At 37.9% G+C, this 23134-nt stretch overlaps 1 protein-coding gene and 1 pseudogene across 1 annotated transcript in view; one reads left to right on the forward strand and one right to left on the reverse strand.

The window, feature by feature from the left end:
• Nucleotides 1-3564: 3564 nt before the first annotated feature.
• The window catches only part of BCKDHB (branched chain keto acid dehydrogenase E1 subunit beta), a 204026-nt gene continuing 184456 nt past the window's right edge, over nucleotides 3565-23134 (reverse strand). The window contains exons 10-11 of the mRNA XM_006090356.3: nucleotides 5307-5455; nucleotides 3565-3856 (exon numbers count right to left, since the gene is read on the reverse strand). Of these exons, the coding sequence (XP_006090418.1) occupies nucleotides 5315-5455 (141 nt within the window). The 3' untranslated portion in view covers nucleotides 3565-3856; nucleotides 5307-5314. The remainder of the gene's footprint in view (nucleotides 3857-5306; nucleotides 5456-23134) is intronic.
• Nucleotides 5462-7588, forward strand: LOC102423890 (annotated as a pseudogene).

Genomic DNA, 23134 nt, shown 5'->3' on the forward strand with positions numbered 1-23134 from the left:
ACTATCTACTTGCTTTTCTGGTACAAGGTCTGAGTTAAGTACAGGCCTGCATTTCCTTTCACCAACACAGAGAAAGTCTCTGTGGACCAGGCACTGTACCAGGCTCTGCAGAATTCATAGCAGACAAACAGACCAAAACCCCCTGCCTTTGTGGAATCAGTAAAACATTGTGGATGAAGGAAAAACAATTTCAGGATAGTAATAAGTATGCAGATGATCCAAGTGATCAACGTGACATTTTAAACCTCATTATTCTAATTCTTTAAAGTCACCAAATCTTATGAAAACTCATAGTAAGTAAAATATTTAGAGTAGCCAAGTAAGCCTCAGAAAGAAAACGTAGGATTTTTAGCAAAATGAGACCTTAATAATTATTTCTTAAAATGATGTAATAAAATATCCTAATAATAAAGACCTCTGCTTATCAATACTTGCAGTAAATGTTTAGGTTTTGTTAAATAACTTCCTTCCCTCAAACAAAGGGACCTTAATGGTATTAGCTGATGCCATCATTGAGGCATCAGCTAATATCACATAAAAGCATAGCTCCATCCTCACAGGACACAGGCATCCTATATAACAAAAGACTAATATGCAAATTGACCAAACGGTGAAACACCAATCACTATGATACGCACTGACCACCAGGGGCAGACGCTCAGCACAGGAGCTGCCCCTGGTGGTCAGTGCGCTCCCACAGGGGGAGCGCCACTCAGCCAGAAGCCAGGCTCATGGCTGGGAGCTCAGCCTCCATGGCAGCACTAAGGACATCTGACTGATGGCTTAGGCCTGCTCCCCTTAGATAAGCGGGCATAAGCTATCAGTTGGACATCCCCCAAGGGATCCCAAACTGCAAGAGGGCGCAGGCCAGGCCGAGGGATGCCCCCCCCCCATGCATGGATTTCATGCACCAGGCCTCTAGCTATAAAATAAAAGTTTTCATTATTATAAAAACATTGAGCTTATAGTGTTTTCTCATTTGGAACTTTCTGCTTTTAACTTTTTCTTTCTTCTTGTGCTTCCTCATCTTTATTCTTACATTCTTGTATTTTCAGTTTTTATTTTTACAAGATTTAAAATCAAAGTCTATGAATTTACCTCTGAGGAAAACCCTGGCAAAGGCACATCAGTGATCTTATGTTCTAAATATTCTGTAATTGTTTTACATTTCCTCCGTGGCTCCACAGTTATGAAGCTGGGTGTTTTTTTACTTCTAAGTAGTTGAAATATTTGTCATTAATTTGGGATGTGGTCAGAAAACATGCCTTGTAATACTCTTTGAGGAATTTACTGGGTTTTTTGGGGGAGGGGGTTTTGGTGCCTTAGTATATGATCATTTTTCCTTAACTGCTCATGCATACTTTAAAATGTAATTATTCTATGTGCATGGAGGCACAAAGTTTAAAATACATTTCTATTGACCCAACCCTATTACTTATGATTGTCCACTTTGTCTAGCAAAGTGAAAGTAGGATGACAAAGCCTTTACAACTTTTCTGTACATATCTTCTGTATTCATAAGTTTTGTTTACATTTTACTATTACACATTTACAATATAAAGAATTTAACTACGTCATATTCCTTTGCCAAATGTGGAACATTTGTTACATAAAAGTGTATATATGGAATTTAATGAAGAAACTGAACTACCAAATAATAGAGACAGACTCAGAGAGCAGGCTGACAGCTCTGGTGGGTGGGGGGTAATTGGGGGAAGTGGAAGGAGAGGTAGAGAGGTTGAGCAAAAAAGAAAAAAAAGAGAACTCATGGACACAGATAACAGTGTGGTGATTGTGGGGTGGAGGGGAGCCAGGGGGAGGGGGGGAGGTGGAGGAGGGCATATAGAGGATAAATGCTGAAGGAAAAAATAAAAATAAATAAATTTTCAAAAAGTGTATTTAAGGTAATTATTTAGAGGTATCATTTTATTTAATCTGTTTCCATTCTTACCTCTGATCCTTTCCAGCTGTGATTTCCTCATCCTTGTTCTAATTTTATTTCTCATTTTCCAGGCAAATATCTTTAATTACCATATTCATGGAGGTATCAGATATCAGGGTTTCAAAAACTTTGCCCACATATGAATATTTTCTATTTCTTTCCAAACTAGGTGGGCTAACGAAGCATTTAAGTCTCCAAACTTCACATCTCTCTGGAAATTCCGACATGTCAGCCTTGGGGTCATGTTCCTGACCCCAAAGCATTTCTGCTGTAGGTAATGCTGTGTGACTAGCTGGTTAACACCTATCAGCTGTATTCTCAGGTGACCTTGGAACAGGTAGAAGTTTGAGGACCAGTCTTGTAGAATGCAGTGTTGTTGACAAGACTGAAGCTACATCTTGGGTCTGCACCGGCCACCTGACTTTCTATTCCGAGGTCCCCGCTGGAGCCTGGGCCAGGGCCATGCCTGTGGCCAGTGCTAGTCGGCACTGGGGTTGGCAGCCCCTCCAGAGCCACATGTGGTGGGGAGAGGGGGTTCTCTAAACAAACGGCAGCGCTGTTACTAGAAGGTGGGGCAGGGATGCCAGGCAGCCAGAGACCACACGTGTCCACCACAGGCAAGCTGATGGGAAAGGGATTTCACTAAACCGAATGGAATGTCTACGGGATTCTCACCAAGACTTTGTAGATTATGTGACTTAACCCTGAGGGACTGGATTGAGGTCATTTCTGGACCTTGTGCATTTCTTTTGCTAATGTACACAGGTCTGTTTACTCTGCGTGGATATCTATCAGTTGTACAGAATGTGAATGTTATATTTTTTCCAAACAAAACTGGGTAACTTTGAGCTACAGAATATTATATTCACTTATGTATCCACGTTGTCACAGGGAGCAGACTTATTACTCAGCCAAGCATGGGGGATTCTGGCTTTGGCGTTCGTTTAACATCTCTGATGTGTCTTCTCATCAGATCTAATTAGCAGGTTAACGATTAGTCTGTATGGGGGCTAAAAAAAAATATTAATACTTTTCCTCCCATCTTATAAGTTCTTCTGGCTGGGCTAATAATCAAATGAACAGAAACAGATTAACAGGAGAAAAATCAAAGTTTAATACACATGCCTGGGAAATTCACATAGGCATGAAGATTCCATGAAGATTTCAAAGACAGTGAGGCAACATTGGGTATAAAACATTTCTGGACAAAGGGGAAAAGGGAGGAACTGGGTCTTAGATTTCAGAAGTGACAAAGGGCAACCTGCAGGTAGCTGAGGAAGTGGGGAACATACATGGCAGAAAAATCCTTGCTAGGCACCTCAGAAACAATGGGACACAGGGGTATCCCGCTAACAGGCACCTGCCTGAAGCCTTCTTGTTTACCACATGAATTCCCGTTAGGCTACGGGAACATCCCAAGGTCTTTCTGAAGCAGGTTTCTCTGTCTGAATCTCTTAGGCAGGAGGAAGGAGAATGGAGGGTCAAAGGCTCCCTGAGTCTTATTTCTTAATAAACAGCTTAAAATCAATTTCTCAAAAGAGCAATTTCACGGTAGCAGAATTTTGGTTCCCTTCATCTGCAACAAAAATTCTTTTTACTCATGAAAAAAAAGACACACAACCTGAAGACCAATCTGATTTTGCTTTATTGACTACTTTCCCCACACCCGATATTTACAGATGTAATAAGTGGAATTAAAAGACTATCATACGAACATTTAAAAAAGTCCATCCGAAACACTCTTAATGGAAATCAATTCATGTGTGTCAATACAATAACTAATTTATAATTTTCAGCCAATATCCATCATGCTTCATTTCATAAAAATTCTATTTTCAAGGAGAGATAAATCTGAGAAAATATAAAAAAATTCAGAAAAATATTTCCATATCTAGTCACAATCTTCCAGTTTTTCTGTAAAAGAAATCAATGACAATTATAGACATATGGGCCACTGTGAATTAAATAAAATTTTTTCTTAATTGCATAACTACTTTCTCTAATGCCATATTTAACTTTTAGTATAGAAAAACCTATGCATCTTTTATCATATTTTCATAATAGGCTAATATCTCTTGTTGTTTAAAAGGAAATACATATCCAATTTTAAAACCATCACCTAAATATTACCTTCAAATAGCTACAAGGTATACGGCCACATGTTATTACCTTGACTCTCCATTATGATGGTCCATAGGATGGAATAAGATGGACAACAAAATGAGGAAGTCCCCTAACCAGTCCTCATGCTACTTGCTCTAGAAGCCAGCTGCTCTCACAGACATTAAGAGGACATCAGAAATAAAGCATTTACCTCTGCATGTCTGAGAGATGCCAGGGCCATGTGGACTAATGGACCTAACTTAACAGTATTCTCAGAATAGAACTCCAAACACTCTGGTGTGGAGATGAGTGGGGAAGAAGGAGGGCATTATTTTCTCTATCTGCACAAATTAAGGTTTCTCTCGCTGGTTCAGGAGAGCTAGCTGGCTTTACTACCCATTCAAAGAATGCAGGAATATAGTGTCTCTTATCTTTAAAAAGTATGGCTGTGTTATTACAGCATTTAATTCCTTCCTATGCATTTTTGAATAATTTCAAAATTGCCAAAGACAAAATAAATCAGTGTGTCAGTGACAGCAACTTCTAGAGTATTAAAACTCTAAAAACTCACTTAGCAGTGTTTAATGGTATTCCTTGTTGCTAGACTAACATGCTGAAGGGGCATATAAGCACAACTTAGGAAATCATAGTGAATAAATATCGTTTACTATCCACAATGTAAAAACATCCACTTGCCAAAAAAATCCTTGTAATGGTGGTTGTGCTGATATTTTATTGTTGTTTTTTTTAAAGTAAAAATTTACCTTATACACAATTCATAGGTTTCCTACTCAACAAAGTTATTTTTTTCAAGTAATATAAAGGCAAATTTCAGAATGTTATGTATGAGTCATCACAGAGTCAAAACCACTAGAGTCCAAATTGATGGTGCTTAAAGGGCAATTTTAAAATAACAAAAATTTCCCCTACTGGTGAAGAGTTTAAATAGCTGATAAAAATATAATAGAAATGAGGGTAAAAATTGGAACACAGGGTGTATTTGCAATTAAACCATGGCAGAAAACACCCTCATCTAGTGACTATTCAATGTTAACAAATGCAAGCATCTGTTTTAGAGAAATCAGACAATACACATGCTTATTATGTCTCTATTAAATGCAAATATACTATGAATTTAATTTTTTTTTAAGTCCACATTTTGTTCTGGAACTTGCCATTTACCAAAACACAACACAATGATGGCCATTGTTCCTTGGGCAACAGAACATGCTAGCTTTCTCAAACTGCAGGGCCGACTTACCCGTGTGGTCAATAATTGATCATCTTTCGAAGGGCATCATAGCATTTCCATTTGTCTGGGATGTAGAATGGCTCAAAAATGTGAGGAAAGGGTGTGTCATACCCACATACTCTGGATATAGGAGCCTCCAGGTTCAGGAAGCATTCTTCCTGCAGATATGAATACAGGTGGTTAACTTCAAGAAGATATCTTTCGAGTTCCTTTCGCACTCGCTGCTGTCCGCCTCTCCCCGGGGCTCTCCTCGTGTCACTGGAGCCATGGCGTTGGCTGAGACCCACCCGGCAGCATCCTCCCTGCCCAATGGCGACTGCGGCCGCCCCCGGGTGCGGCCCGGAGGGAACCGGTTGACAGTGGTGCTCGGCGCACAGTGGGGCGACGAAGGCAAAGGGAAGGTGGTGGATCTGCTGGCACAGGACGCGGACATCGTGTGCCGCTGCCAGGGAGGAAATAATGCCAGCCACACAGTTGTTATAGATTCCGGGAGTATGATTTTCATCTTTTACCCAGTGGAATAATTAATCTAAATGTTACTGCATTCATTGGAAATGGTGTGGTACTTCATCTACCGGGATTATTTGAGGAAGCAGAAAAAAATGTTAAAAAAGGAAAAGGTCTGGAAGGCTGGGAAAAAAGGCTTATCATATCTGACAGAGCTCATAATGTGTTTGATTTTCATCAAGCAGCTGATGGCATCCAGGAACAGCAGAGACAAGAACAAGCAGGAAGGAATTTGGGTACCACAAAAAAGGGCATCGGCCCAGTTTATTCTTCCAAAGCTGCTCGGAGTGGACTCAGGATGTGCGATCTGGTTTCTGATTTCAATGGCTTCTCTGAGAGGTTCAAAGTTCTGGCAAACGAGTACAAATCTATATACCCCACTTGGGAAATAGACATCGAAGGTGAATTACAAAACTCAAGGGTTATATGGAAAGAATTTAACCAATGGTGAGAGACGGAGTGTATTTTCTATATGAGGCCCTACATGGACCACCAAAGAAAATCTTGGTAGAAGGTGCAAATGCAGCACTTCTAGATATTGATTTTGGAACTTACCCTTTTGTAACTTCCTCGAACTGTACAGTTGGAGGTGTTTGTACTGGATTGGGTATGACCCCTCAGAATATTGGGGAAGTGTGTGGGGTTGTGAAAGCTTACACAACTAGAGTTGGTATCGGTGCCTTTCCTACAGAGCAAGACAACGAAATTGGAGAATTATTACAGACAAGGGGTGGAGAGTTTGGTGTGACTACTGGAAGGAAAAGAAGATGTGGCTGGTTGGATCTCGTTTTGCTTAAATATGCTCATATGATTAATGGATTTACTGAGTTGGCACTTACCAAATTGGATATTTTGGACACGTTTACAGAAATTAAAGTTGGAGTTGCTTACAAGTTAGATGGTGAAATTATACCTCATTTCCCAGCAAACCAAGAGATCTTAAATAAAGTTTAAGTTCAATATAAGACTCTTCCAGGATGGAACACAGACATATCAAATGCAAGAATGTTTAAAGAACTGCCAGTTAACGCACAAAATTACGTTTGATTTGTTGAAGATGAGCTTCAGATTCCAGTTAAATGGATTGGTGTAGGGAAGACCAGAGAGTCTATGATTCAACTTTTCTAAGGATTTCCAGTGACACAAGAAACACTCCTTGAGAAGGGGGTAAGGACTTTCTTAACTATGTCATTATGATCTACAAATTTCAAGAATAAAGACATTGACATGAGGTGTAAGCCCTATAGTTGTTTCCAGTCTTTAAGATGGATGGCTGGTGTGAAGGTAAGCTTCGGCATATTCCAGTGTCAACTTCCTTGGCTGGCACAACTGCTGAAATCATCTGTTGCTCCTGCTGCTCATGGTGCCACATTTTCTTTAATGTTTAGTAATAGTATAATCCATGTTGATTAAAACCCAAAATAGAATGATTTTCAACATAGTTTGTCTTTATTATCGTCCTTGTGTGTTCATAGGTTTTACCTCTATTAAATGGTAAGAACAATTAATGCAGTTTTGCACAAATATTTTTACATTCTGATCTTTCAGTTCTGTCATTGTAATGTTTGCTGTTAGAAAAAATGATAAGAGAGGAGTTCTGTAAACTTTTGTAATGCTATGAATTCTGTTTAAATTGTGAACTGCTTATTTTCTGCTGAGACTATTGCGAATTCGAGCTTTGGCGGGGGAAGGGCGATATATTCACGGGTCCTTTAATTTGTACAGAACACAAAAGTTATTTCTCTCTATAAATTATTTAATACATTGAACAAATGCTCAAAGAGATAAGGTGTTCGCTAATACAATACTCTTAATGTTAAAAAATAGTCATTAAAAGATCTATTGTGAAAAAAAAAGATATCTTTCTTTTTCTCACAGAAATGAAACATTCCAACTTAAAATACAATTACATCCAAGGGCATTAAAATAAGTCTATTGTAATGTGAAAATAGCAGGTTAAAAAAAGCAGGTCACAAACAGCATGTTTGGCATGATCCCAGTTTTACTTAAAATGTTTTCATATATGTATATGCATTTTATGCCTATATATGTATCTACTGTTCAAGCCAAACCCGGACTGTACCAAACATGCTGTTCTACAAATACAAATGTAAGGCATGACAATCATAACAATATGTTCACAGTAAACTCTATGGCTTGAAATTAGTGATAGTATGCTTTCTTGTTTCCTATATTTTTCAAGTTTTATATACAATAAACATATTATCATAATAAATGTTTATAATTACTCTCTGCAGCCACACTGAACTTCTACCAGTTACTTGACTACGTTCCAGTCTCTCACCACCAGGCTTCTGTAGATCCCTTGACTCTTGGCCACTGATCTCCCAGGACCATTGCTCTTTGCCTGACTAATGAGCAAACATTCTCAGGCATCACTTAAGGAGCCGTATCTTCTGGGAAGTCTTTCTGACACCCCGTCCCCTCCGCCCCCCACCCCACCAGGTCCTGTACCACCACCAACAAAGAAAGGACTTCTGCCTGGACTACAGCGCTGCACTCAGCACAGTCCACTGTAGCTGCCTAACTATCTGTCTCCTCTGAGACACCATGGACGCTGTGAGGCTAGCAACCTGGTGAAAAACTACAGAATCTCAACTACAGAAAAATCCTGTAGTAAATTATCTTCAGGGGGAAAAACATGTTATAACATGTTAAATTTGAAAACATAATTTTTAGAGCATTAAAAAAATCGAAAAAAGAGAGAGATGTGATTAAAATATTTTTAGGAATACATCAATTTTCTCATTCACAGCTATTACCTGAAATAAAACCTTTGTTTTTTTTTTATATACTTGGTTTCTACATTGCTTTGCTTCACGAAGGATTTGAGGAGATCCACATTTTCTTACGTATTTTACCAACTGTATTTTCACATTAAATTTGAGGGGAAATTTTTACATGAAAGAATCCTGATGCTTGATGCATAATCCCTACCCATTGTGCATATTTCTTCTAGTGACAAGTATATCAGAACAGAAAGGACACAGAAACAGGGCAAATTAGCTCCAAAGGGCACCAACTGGCCATTTATACACACCTCCCCGCCTCCAATAAGCACTATGACTTACAGTATCCAACACCAAATAAGTGTTAGTTTCTCCTAGCAACAGGAAATCTCAGTATCAACTTGAGAACCTTACATACATATGATTTAAAGAGTCACCTAAGAAATTCCACTACTAATAAGCTTAAAAGAAATGACAGATTGAGTGGATTGTTTCTTGATTTCAACAAGTAATTTTAAAGGAATTTAAATTGTCAATTTGGGATTAACTCAGTTTTATTATGTTAGTTGACACGGGCTGATTTTCCATCATACACGAACTATCCATGGACACTGCAAAATACAGAAAATCAAGGGACTACTCCTAGGAGCTGGCTTATAACAAAATAATCTGTATTTGTGAAAATCACTCCTTTTAGCAAAATGACTAAAATCATCAAACCAAATTTTTTTTCAAATAGCAATGCTTCTAATTCCTCAAGAATGAGAATCACTTTTTACAAGGGTGCATCTATGATGGCATGGGCATAGAAAAAGGTCGGTAAGGTCACACTTCAACTATAAACAGTGGTTACCCTTTGATACTGGGAATGGCAGGAGGTGAGAAAGGACTCCACTTCGTACTTTATAAGGATTGTTGGAGATTTTATGACACGGTATTATTTTTGTAATTAAAAGGACTGAAATAAAGGGAAAGAGTAAAGTGATGAGTTAGCTTTTTATGTGAATAATAGTTCCTATTTTATGTAATTAACAAACACACACTTGTTATTTTATATACAGCACTTCCTTAATTTGAAAACAATTACTGTAAATTATATAGAGTTAAATGATTATAACATACTATATAGAAGTATATAAAATATACTGTAAAAGTTATGGAAGATAATTCAAGGACTTAGAAGACTGTGATTAATTTTATAAGGCTATTCCCTGAACAAAAGTTTGAAATTTTAACACTTTGCTAACTAAAATGTATTAAAGAGATTTAAATGTTTCCTTCCATGGACTTCTGTTAAACTTCCTTTAAAGCAATTGGAAATAAGATGTTTGGTCAGCAGCTGTACACAGTTACTTCCCAATGAACTGGTTCATGGACAAATGATTTATGTGTGGGTAGTCTTTCTTTGTTCTGCATCAGTTTTTGTCTTCATAAAGAAGCTGTACACACAGGAAGACACACACACTTACACACTCTTAGAAAAGTATTGGATCTCATTGTCAGATTTGTAGATAAATGTACCCGATTAATCTTCCACAAAGTATCTCTCTCTCTTATTATACACCACAGTATGACACCGTAACTATAGAAACCATGTGTTCTATAGTTTCCAAACAATTCAGATTAATTGTTCTTCTTTTCCATTAATCATACTCTTCTTTGTATTCCATAACACACTCATATTTTAAAAACTGCATTTGATGATTTTTGATTCAGACATAGTAATCCATAGAAAACTAGGAAGAAATAATTACCTAACCTACCAGTTACTGTGAGGATTACAGGTAGTATCCAGCACAGGAGTTAAGATGGGAATTATCAGTTGCTGGGTTCTCTCCCGGGGGAGCTTGACATGGAAAACACTGACAGATGTGACGGCGAGGTTCCAAAGCAGATCATAGTGTAACATGTAACTAGGGGCAACAGAAGAGAACCCAGACAGGTGCCAAGAGGAACTTCTCTCCCGCCACTTGTGGTTCAAAGTTTCACCCTGAATCCAGTTACAAGGACTGAAAGTGAACCCTAAACCAGTTATGTAGTAACACCTACATATATTTTGTTGTGGTGTATGTGCATGTAAATGCACCCATATGAGGGTTTCCGTGGGATCACTCAGGATCACTCAGCACTTAACCCCATTTCCCCATTGAAGTTTGAAGTACATCAACCCTAAATTCTCCTGTCACCACGTCACAGGAGTTACATCACTGAAATCAGTCTCAGGCATTCCACACTGTGGCTTCAGTCACTCTCAACAAATCTTTTTGTTTTTATGGCAGGGCGGATAATATAATTGATACAGCATGGGATTTGGAATTCTGTCTGAAGGGAATCTATGCTCTGCTGTGATTTAACCTCTCCTAGCCTCGGATTACTCAACAGCAAAATAGAAGTATTAAACATTCTGCTATAGTATCTTCCTACTGTTTTGTAACACTATTGTTCCCTTGCCTCTTTGCTTCCCTAGATTGTGAAGTAGCCTATGAGAAGTACCTAGTTTCATGCTTGACATATCACAGTGTCTCAATAACTGTGAGGTGTTGGTTTTCCTTCTAAGATTTTCCAAGTTATAATAAATACAAGGTATCTGAAATGATAGAAGAAATCATCATTAAAGACAAGATTCTGGTACACAGAAGAATCAACGGTGAGAAACAATATCCCTTATAAGCACAGAGCCTGAACAGCTACCATTTACTGGACACTTACTAAGCCTTTTAAAAATGTAAGGAAATACCAAAACTAAATTTAAGTGCTGTATGAGGAAGGAGGGTGGTAATCACTGAGAGGGAGTCTGTGGGGCTGCTCTCAGGCCCAGTGCTGCTCCCTGGTGGGAAGCAGGGACCTAGACACTAATTGCCAGTTCCTAAGACTATAGTCAAGAGCTATGGAAACGGTTTTAAAATTTCCTCTAAAAAAACATCATTTCCAAGCAGTGCTACTATAGGAAAGTAGCCTCTCAGTAAGCTACTGGAAGGCTACAAGTAAAAGTAGATAAATGAATGTAATCAAGACATACATACTTCAAAAAAACTGGGTCAAGAATAAAGACCATATAATATCACTTGGTTTATTTTAAAAGCAATCATTTCACTTTTGTTTTTTAATTCAAGGCAATTCCAGACTCATATTTCTTTCTAAGGACAATTTTGGAATAATTTTTATTCAGGTCTTCAATGACATAAAGTTGCATATAGCCCACTGTGCAAGAATACATGCATATGATCTTAAGTTGAAGTTATGAAGTTTAAAGTGAGATAAAAAAATTTAGGTCTTTTATAAGTGTTCCTATTTTCTTAGAGATGATATTGGCTAATGAAACCTTTCCTTGAAAAAATAATGAATGAAATTTCCTAAACATTTAATGGAAAAGCAGAAAAGCAGGACATTGTAATGAGAAACACATCACAAGTCAAAATAGACATGCACTGCCTATGTGATTATTGGATAAATCAGGATTTTATGTCCTCCTTGGATCAATGAGAAACATCAGTCCACAACTTATTCTTAAAGTAATAACTCAAAAACTGATTTTTAAATTACTTTTCAAACAAAAAGACCAGGTTATACCACATAATTGTTATTATGCCACCATAAACTATGAGAATATATTTTTGTTTCCAAGAGGGGGGTATGGGAGGGTAAATTAAGCTGTAAATGTAATGAGCATTGAACAAGATATATAAATTATAAAGTTATTTCTTCTCTAGGAGAAAACATTAAGAGCTTTTAATTACTTGTGAAAGTGCTGAATTTTAAAATTAAATTCCAATACCGCTTGGTCCTTGTCTATTATTACTAATAATAAAACAATAGAGGCTTTGCTTCTAAATGTAATTAGATGTCCAGATGTCATAATGAGCACTGAAAGAGGTAAACTCTAAAACTATGAAAAAAACAAATATACCAAAATGATGTATATTTGATAGCTTTAAAGTCCATGAACTTAGAAACTTATTTTTGATTATAAGTTGATTAGTCCTAATTATTTATGTAAGGTTAGACTTCCCCCCGCTTCCAAATATTATCAGAGAATATTTGTTTTAAATTGGTTTTAAATCTGTCATGAAAACTTGCACATAGCCTAAACATGAGTTGTAGCAGATGAGAAAAAATGATTCTGGTGTCTTAAATCATACTTTCTCAGCAAAGGAGTCAAAGAAACCTGGAAAGGCACTATGTCAGCAATTCCAAACTACTTTCATTTACTGAATGAAATAAATATAATTTTATTAATGTAAAATATTTTTCATTTAAGCAAATGATTTAAATATTATATATCATATTTTGAAAACGCTTAAAACATATATTAGTTCATACTGATTTTCTCTAGAGCACAAATTTATAAAATTAATTCTTCAGACAACAGTCCCTAATCTACCCCCAAACTAACAGAATGCTCCCCCAAACATTAGAAATATGTTTATTTTATTTTTCTAATACCACTTACATGAGATACCTTCAGCAAACACTTGTTGACATGAGATATCTCACTTTTAAAACACAAATGAACCTATATAACCAAATAAAACAGTATGTGACTAATGTAATTTTATCCAGATTTGTAGAACACCTGAAACATTATAGTCAAATCCAACTATTTCAGCAAAACTGCCATGTAAAATCATAATCTTGACTAAATTAAAAGCTGAGATCTCTATTACTAAACTTCACTGGAATGTATTCAATGCCTGCTGATTTTTTTTAAAAAAATTCCATTTTTTCCTCTTCAATGCAAATTATTGACAAATTGGGTACAATTGTTGTTTTCTAAGTTTTTTTCCAGCTACTTAAAGAATGAAACTGAATTCTAAATAGGATTTTCATTCAAATTCCAATTCCATTTTTAAAATGGAAGCTTATTTCCTGAAGTTAGAAATACTATTTCTGATCTAAACAGGTTTCCCTGGATAAAGTCTAGCTATCTAAAACAAAGTTGGAATATGATATTAAAATATGTGTAGAAATGATTTGTGGTTCAAATTGAATCGTCATGTCAGAAGACAAGCATGTTAATGTAGACTTATCTATGAATCTCGATACATTAACTTCAAATTGAAGTAGAACAAATTTCAGTATCAAAATTTAACATTAAAATCAGTAATTTACTATATAATATAGATTGCTTTCTTTTCAAAATGATAGTTTTATAAATTTCATTATTTTTAAAATCAGAAATAAATGAAAGCAAGTGATAAGTTTCTAGATTTTATCTTACCTAAAATCACTTAAAAATAATAGTGTTCATTATGGTCTAGGGATGATAGTAAATGTTTTATAAATATTAATTCATTTTAATTTCCATAAAAACTAAACTAGCAATCACAAAGGTAAAACCAGCACCCCATCCAAACCACTATGGTTTTCCAGGTAAACCTATAAAAGCTTGGTTCTGCTTTCAAAGGTTCCCCTAGCTACAGCCTTGAGCTATGATCCAAAGCTGCCTCACCATTTTCACCTGAAGAGCACAGTGAGAAATGTGGCTAAAATAATCATTTCTTCATTAAATCTTTCTACAACACATTCTGTTTATTTGCTGCAATCAGTCTCCAAAAATGTTCTGAGGTTTTAAAAGTTCGAAGTCTAAAGTTTATATTTTTTTGAGATATACCATGTGCAAATCTTGACATTTAAAATGTACTGTGGCTCCACTGCTTTTGTTAAAACAATTTATATTCAATAGAGTAGAAAAAAAGGGCAATGCTCTCAAATTTCCACAGACCCTGAAGCTTCTTAACTTTTACAGTTCAAAGTCTTCCTATAGAAACAGCATGAACGGCAGCAAAGCTCGAAAGTGAAATTGCTTTCGAATGTGGATGCATAACGATAAACATAAGCGACTTGCAGCCTTGAGTCATCGCATGAACAAATCGCTCTCTGTAAGGTAGGATTTTTTCTTGGCTTGGCACCAGGAAATTCAAAATACTCCGGCAGAGCAACATTTGAGGATCCTACAAAGCATTCACTTTTTCTGTTTTTTTCCACGAAATTCTTCATTTAGCATTCCAACACCACTACATGGTGCTCGGAAGGCAGAAATGAATCCTGGCTAAAGCAACCTGACGATTCCTTTGTCTCATGACATGGAAAATATATTCTCTTAGAATTTGGGAACTGAACCTGCACTAAACGTTTCTGTTAGGATTTGTCAGTTTCCCAATTTTGCAACCTGTTTTTAAGTTTCAAGACTAATTGCAAAACGAAACTACTAGAATCGTGATTTCCCCCTACCGGGCACCATCTTTCTGCAAAGTTTGAGAAGCTGAATTTAAAACATAATGCTAAAAATTTTCTATTTTAAAAATGATATGTTTTTGTTATAATATAGAAGACTTTTTTATTGTTTTTTCCTTCTATTTAAGTGTTTGATTTCTAGTTTGTCTTTTAGTTTATGTTTAAAAGAATGCTTGTTAAATAAGGGAAGAAAAGGGGGGAAATCAACTTAATGCCAAAAGAGATGTGTCAATGTTTTTACTGAAATTAAACATTTTTTTAAAGTTAATCTTGGGTGTCATAGAAACACAATCTTTAAGCTTGATTTTGCTGAGTGAATAAATCATATTAAGTTATTTTTCAGCAGTTTAATTCGGTCACTGGATCACTGCAATTTTACTAGGAAAAGCACAGCAGAAATAAATGTCCTAGGCTACCATCAATAATTGGAGATGTGGTCAAAACCTGTTAATTGAATCCCAGTAGTAGTTGCACTTCCAAAGTTTAATAATGGAACAAATTAACAATGCAAACAAGTTTCTGGAAGCAACCTGATATAGTAAGGAAAGGCTTGTAAATGCTCTCATTATTTATATGAGGATGGCGTTTGCTAACATAATGAATTTGACCTATTCATTAAATCTTGCAATTGTAATTACTGTCTGTTTCAAATTAAAATAAAATGCAGAATCCTAAGTAAAATTTCCTCTTTACTATATTTACATATCTATGTTTCTACCTGCAAAGGTGGTTAATATTTCTTACAAAGAATTTGTTCAGATTGAATGTCAATACATTTGCATACATACATTTTCATATTAGAATTTCAAGAATGGAGAGATATTTCAGAATTAGGGGGTTAAATATAGACGCCTCCCTTTTGCTCCCAATATTGGGTACACTGTGTGCTAATCAGAGGAATCCAAGTCTCCACGTATTGAATGCTGGGTATGGACAAATTTCTAATAAGTCTGATAAAACCACAGATACACTTGTGAGGGGTGGTTAGGGGCTGGGGCCTACCTCTGGATATTTTATAGTTAAGTGTAAAAATATAATATTAGAACTGCCCAAAAGAACTATTTATTAATAAATTTAGATGAACTAAATTTATAGTTCATATAAAATGGTAATGTTCACATAATTTATTTAGATGGACCAGAGCAGTGACTTACTATTCTTTATCTACTTATTTGAATCTGAACTATATCAATTCAATCAACTCCCACAATTAGGAATCAGAGGCTAACACACAGCACGGACTCTCTGAAAGAGATCGCAGAAGTTTCCCTGTGTCATATATCACACACAATGATGTGCATAACATACATGGACACAAACAAGCAATTCTGTGTTTAATCAACACATTCTGGCGAATATCCACGTGGCAGCCTATAGGAAAAGAAATGTTTGTTCATATGCCTATGGGTTCAGAAAAAGGAGTATGGACATGCATACAAGAGAACAGAAAAGCCAGATTCACTAAATAGTAACCAAGGAGATGCTCTTACTTAGTAATAAACAAGTGTAATTATTTGTATAGTCTCACTTAATCCTTTCAACAACTCTGTGGTGGCACAAGTGAGGTGCTGAGGCTGGCCAAGTTTAAGGTGCTCCCAGTTTTGTTGGTATTTAAACCAGCTCTCCTCTTTAATCTCTAGTGTACTGAGAAAGATTTAAGATGAAATAGTGGACCAAAGAGTCTTTCTTGGACACATGGTAATATTTGTATCTAGCATTATCATTATATCTGTGAAAGAAGAACTGGTTGAACTGTCTGCTTATATTTGTCAAGTCCAATCAAAACTTTAAAAAACTTTAATAAAAAGCTTTAAAAACCTTTGCTACATCGCTGGTTATGCTGTGTGCTGTGTAGGCTAGACTGGAAATAGCTTATAGGCTATAAAAAAAATGAGGGGTGGGCTAAATTTGGGCCATGGCCAGAATTTGCTAACCCTTGCCTTTCAATAATCTCATAAAAGTATGACTTACTAGTCTCCTTTTTCAGAAGGCATGGACTAGGAGAATTAAGGTGAAAGTAACACAGCTTTAAATATATTTCTAGAATTTTTTCTCTTATTTCACAAGAGCCATGAAGCTCTCCCTTTCTCTGCTGTGTAGGTTTCCAGGAGGCACGGGGGGGGCTTATTGGTGCGGGGAGGGAAGGGGGAAGCTAAACAGTTTAGTGCCTCTTTCTTGGGGTGGGGCAGAGCACAGATGGGTCTTTTAAATTAGAATTACAGTAGGTTAGGCTCGGATTTATGTTTGCTCCTTTTAGGTACCTGCTGGGAGAAGATGTGCAAATGAGGGGAAGGATGGACACGAGTGGACTTGTTTCTGTTTTATTACTAGCAGCTTGCCGGAGTGCAGGGCGTGAGCTGTCACTTTGAGTCCTGAAGCAGTGAAGTCTCAGGAAAACTGGTTGTTCAACCTATTGTGCGCTGTAAATTTAAATAAAAGAATCAAAGTGCTCCACCAGGAAATTAATTTGCTCCCTTTCATTTATTTCCTTATCTATGATAGAAACTACATGATCTTAGACAGAAATGTAATCTGTTAAGAATGTGACACCTTTTTGATAGATTAAAAAAATATTTTAAATAAACATAGGTTACAAATTTTATCCTAACCTTAACTTAAATGGGAATATGAAACTCAATCCTCTCCTCACAGCAAATTCTTATAGCTATTCCTATAGTTAACTCACTTTGTAGAAATCTGAAACTACAGAAGAAAATTTTTGAAGTATTTCAATAAATGTCTTTTAAGAATAAAATTCTTTTTATACAGTTAAAACAACAGATAAGATATTGCAATTAAATTAATCTTAAATTAAAATGTACATTAAAGTGCGGTATGGATTCCTGTCTCAGACTGTGCTTGCCAGCTTCGATTAGTGGTTATTGGCACAGTCTCCACAGCTGAACTGGGGTGTTTATTAATAGCTGTGGGCTCTCACATTATAAGTGCAAAGCTAGTTACACACATATAAGTGCGGTCGTGGCTGTGCGCACATGAGCCCATCCCCGTGGACGGAAACAGATGGGTCCCAGTTGTTTGGACAAGCATTTCAGTCATCCCTGGGAAAGTATTGCTTTTAAAAGCGTGATTTAAAAAAATATGTAATATATCTGGGTTACGATGCATTAGAATTTCATCATTTTCAATTCCCGGTTCCGTAAATGAGCATGCATATATTTGACATACAAATCACCAACCCACAAGGATTTTCCTTGGGTTCCCACATATACTAATTATGTAGCAAATCTAATAAGTACATATGATTCACTTCAGCAGTAGGTGCTTCGGTTACCTCAGAATTGCCAAAAGGGATCTAAAGTGTCTACTAGTATTCTCCCTCCAAAACAATCATGCTGTGCGCCAAACTGATACCGTTCAACACAGCTGCAGAGCAAATGTGCAGTCTCGGTCCTGTAAACACAGTGTTCGCGCATCAAGCCACCTGTGAGTAATTTAAAGTTCAGAACTACCGATGGCAGGTTTATGTTACTGTTGTACAATTATTATACATGAGTATTCAGTCACTTAGCATGGCTTGCGCACATTTCTTTCATGCCACGACTTCCCTCCCCACCTCAGAACACTTGCTGAACTCTGAAACCCCAAATGTTGATAAATACATTTGATAGGCATCTTGTTGGTTTTCAGGTCTATAGATCACATGAGAAAGAGTAAAGGTTGTTTGAGTGTTTGCGAACATATTTATGAAATAATTAACATGCAATATATTTAACCTCATTCTTGAAGAGAACCAAATAGATTGTGTTTATTATAAATGCTTTTCTTTTCATTACAGAAGGTGATTGTGCAAAACAAACCTATGGACAAATCTGAGCTACAGAAATTTAACTACTTTTATTTCAGTAAGTCAATTTCCATGGAAGGAAATTCTTTTCAGAGGGGCTTTCCAAACAGGGTGGGTTGCCGGATGCTTAAGGCCGTGACCGCATTCCCTCGGAGACTATTAGATTACTATGGCAACTCCCTTTCCCTATCAATAAGCAACAGCTCTGAGCACTAATATTCGGGGGGAGGTGACCTTTTCTGTGGCAATAACAATATGAACTAGTTTCAAGACTAAAACATACCACTTTTTGTGCAAAACAAACAATATCTTTGCTAACTGAATTATTTCACTAGAATTTAGCTTTATAACAAATGCAAAATTAGTGAAATCAGCCATTGTACTCCAGTTTCAAAACAAGATAAAATGTGTGATGCAAGGAATCTAAGAATGTTACAGCCAGAGTGGGCTATGTGTGTAGGTCCAGACAGAAGAAAATCTATCTCCAGGGAGCAAATGACACATAAGAAGCAAAACTGACAAGAAAACAACATATGCTTCCACGCAGCTCTTGGAGTTTCTTAAAAGAAACATTTTCAATGGTTATATTTCTTATCTGTGGTTGTTTCCAGATATCTAAGTATTACTGTGCAGAGTAATAAAGAAATTGATTACATTTATGAACTTAAATACATCCCCCCCGCCCCCAATTTAGGATGGCTTTTTTGCCAGCTTTGTCTTCACTGGCTCAAGTATCAATAGGCAAATCTTTGAGTTGTGTCTTAAGTTAGGTGTGCAAAACCAACATTGCAAAGTGTCATGTACACTGATTTTCACAGTCCACTGTGTTAGGGGTACAATGCCTGACACAGAGTAGGCATCAGTAAGCAATTGCTGACCAAATAACTCCAGTTTTGACTTCTGTTCTGATTCACTCTGGGGCATTAATGAGCTGAGTCACTGATGAGGCAAAAAATCAGCAAGACAGAAAGTGGGGTGTGGAGATTTTTACTACTTAGCAATTACTGCACACTGTCTTATTCATCTACCAGACTCCACACTGTTACCATTGTGATCACTTCCCTCCCCTAGTTAGAAGTTTTTCCTGGCTCCCCAAAGCTTATTCTTTATTTATCCCTACTTCCCTCAGAACCCAGTACAGACATGCACAGGCCTACCTCCATTGCAAAGCTTACTATTTTATAACATAAGCCTCTCTTCTCAAACTCTGTTTTCCTATGCCCTGCTATCTTCACAGGGTCCACTTTTCAAATTCAGCTCAAATGCCCTTTTCCAGGAAGCCTTCAGGACCTTAATATTGATTTTTCAAAATTCACTTATTCAATCATTTGCCAATCAAATATTTCAGAGCCCACAATGTCCCTACCTCCACAGAGTTCTATATTATAGTGGGGGAAATACATATGAGGAAGTCGTAGAAAGAACATCCACAGAGGTTTGCAGAAGACATAACAGCGAGCTCTAAGTAGTACAGAGTTCTCAGGGAAGGGTTTCCTTGAGAAGGTGGCTTGGCCAGGAGTTAAAATAAGTAGAAACACATGGAGGCAGAAAAGAGCCTGGTGTGATCTAGAGGTGGAGAGAAAGTCCTTGGACCTCAGCACAGACAGGAGGGGAGAGTGGACGACAAGGAGCAATGAAAGGGAGGAGGGACAGCCAGGTGGCCAAATGGCCAACAGACCAGCCTGACAGGGACAAATGGTTTTCATATTTTATATATCCGTATGTTACAGAGCACATGCAAGAGTGCCTACTACGAATTACAAGATTCTTCAGGTGAATCAGGTTCATTTACAGGAAATCCGATATCTCATTAGAGATGAATACCAGGGTTGCTGAGGATCTCAGTGAGACGAGAAACAACGTGGGGATGAGGGTACTAAGTTACCAAGATGAGTGGATCACTTTTTTGTGTAATTTAGGGGAAATTATCATTGCATTCAGTACAAAATGTTTTAAGGATCAACACCAAAATGCCCACCTCTGAGGAAGTTAGAAAAATAAAAATTGGGGCTTCAAAAGTGGAAGTAGTTTACTATAGTTTGTAATTAACTGGAATCCTTTCTTGGCTAGTGTTCAAATGTCTTTCCTCTTCCAGTAATCTATTTATTACCATATCCAGTGTCTTAATGATAATAACAATTTCCCATATACTTAGACTACTGATTTCCTCTTCTGATTTCTTATCTCTGCATCTCTCTGAGTTTTTTTATGATTATGTATTGTAAAGAAAAAGGCTCAAAATTGAGTAACCTAGCAACGTGCACAAATATCCTATTTTTATAAATGGTATCTATTGTTCCTTTGGTAAGGAGTAGGAATTCACTGCAGACAGAAACAGATTTTCATATGCTTTATCTAGGGGCAGTAGAGAAAAACCTCTCTCTCCCCCACCCTCAATATAGCAAATTCTTTGCTAGTCCCATAATAATCTCGCCACCCAGCAACTCGGGGTGATTGTCAGGGTAATCTAAAAATGAAGGCAAAATATAACTAGAAAATGTTCTAGGTACCCAGTTATACAAAGTGCAAATATTTATATTTGCTTAGCATTTATTATAATACTAATTTATAAAACTTTGGATTGTTTGACAATTCTATCATATGGAATCATTAATTGAAATCTCTACGTACAGACTAATTACTTAGAAAGTTTAAGTAAATTCCATTTAGTTATCTTTTCATGCTGTGAAAAAAAATGTTTCCTTTGTGAAATAAAGAATGACAAAACATCTCAATTTCTTTGGTTTTCAGGCTCATGCTATACAGGAAAGTGGAGGATGTGGGTCCTTGCCTGACTCTGTTACCAGCAGGGTAAGTGACAGGACAGCATGGCTCTAGCTTCCATTCAATCACCCTCACTGCCAGTGTGCGCTCAGCAGCATGATAACGAAGGAAATCAAACTCCAGTTGCTGAAAAAGTAAATGCCTCCTGACTCCTGAGAGCAGAAGTCATCGGAGCATACAATGTCTGGCACAGCAGTAAGTCTGAGGTTGACCTGAAAACTTCCAGTTTTCACTTATCTTCATATTTCTCAAGCTGGTAGGAAGGCAAGGGTTTAATAATCGTAGCCCTTCATACTGATAACAGAAGCCAGCAGATTTTGAACAAAAAGATTTTACCTCTGAATTCCTGGCAAAGCTTGAACTCGGGTGGCTGTCAGCTGATCAATTTGACACACAAATGAAAAAAAAAAAAGACTAAATATAGATGATCACAGAACCAAAACAAAATAAACTCACAATAACAACACAAAAACAAAAAGAGAGTGAAACAAAGAAACAAAAGAAAGCCAAGGACCTTAAGAAGTCACAAAATGCTTTTTGTTTAAGGTTGATTATGAATAAACTAGGGGCCCGATGCACGAAATTTGTGCACTGGAGGGGAGGGCGGTGTCCCTCAGCCCAGCCTGCCCCCTCTCACATACTGGGAGTCCTCAGGGGATGCCCTAGTGACGGTTTAGGCCCGCTCCCTGCTTCCCTTGGGGAGCGGGCATAAGCCGCAGTCCGGCCTCCCTTTGTGGGAGGCGACTGGGCTGATCAGGGGAAGGCACGAGCCCCATCACCCCGCTGCTGCAGCCACTGCCAGTCACCACAGCCACCAAGGTTTTTTCATCAACACAGACTCCAGTCCCTTCATGAAAAATGACAACTTTCTTTAGGCATTTTCAAGATGTGTCTTTCATAGGATATGACATTTCTTTATTATTTTTTTTTATCCTCACCTGAGGATATGTTTCCATTGATTTTTAGAGAATGTGGAAGAGAAAGGGAAAGACAGAGAGAAACATCAAAGTGAGAGGAACACTTTGATTGGTTGCCTCTTGCATGAGCCCCGACCTGGGCCCTGGCCAGGGAGGAGCCTGCAACCTAGGTACATGCCCTTGGTCAGAATTGAACCCAGACCCTGCGGTGGGCAGGCCGAGGCATTATCCACTGAGCCAAACCGGCTAGGGCAGGATATGACATTTCTTAGCCCTCCAGCAGCAGACCTTCGTTTTTTTCGCCAGGAATGTGGTGAAAAACCCTAGATCACCTTTTTGGATTCTTATTACCCAAGTCACTAAGAATATTACCAATGGCATACAGGGAGCTTAGCCAATGAGCGGTCAGAAAAGGTGTTTCCTCTGTAGTTCACACCAATCACCAACTCGGCCCCCGCCCAGGCCTGACGCCTCGGCCAGAGGCATCGACCCCCAACACCCTCTGATCGCCAGGTCGGCCCCTCCCCCAGGCCTGACGCCTCTGCCAGAGGCGCCTGGGCAGGGGACCCCATCTCCCTCCGATCGCCGGATAGGCCCCTCTGCAGGCCTGACGCCTCGGCCAGAGGCGTCAGCCTGGGCAAGGGACCCCCAGACCCCTCCGAATTCCGGCTCCGTCCCCTGCCCAGCTTGACACCTCGGGCCAGGTTCAGCTGGGCGGGGGCGGCCATTTCAACCGAGAACCGGCTCGGCCCCCCCCAAGGCGGAAGCCTCGGCTGAAGCGTCGAGGCCAAAAGCCATAAAATTGCCAGATTGGCCCCTGCGCCGGGCCTGACGCCCCGC

The sequence above is a fragment of the Myotis lucifugus genome, unplaced genomic scaffold (assembly GCF_000147115.1).
Source record: "Myotis lucifugus unplaced genomic scaffold, Myoluc2.0 scaffold_71, whole genome shotgun sequence".
Taxonomy (NCBI): Eukaryota; Metazoa; Chordata; class Mammalia; order Chiroptera; family Vespertilionidae; genus Myotis; species Myotis lucifugus.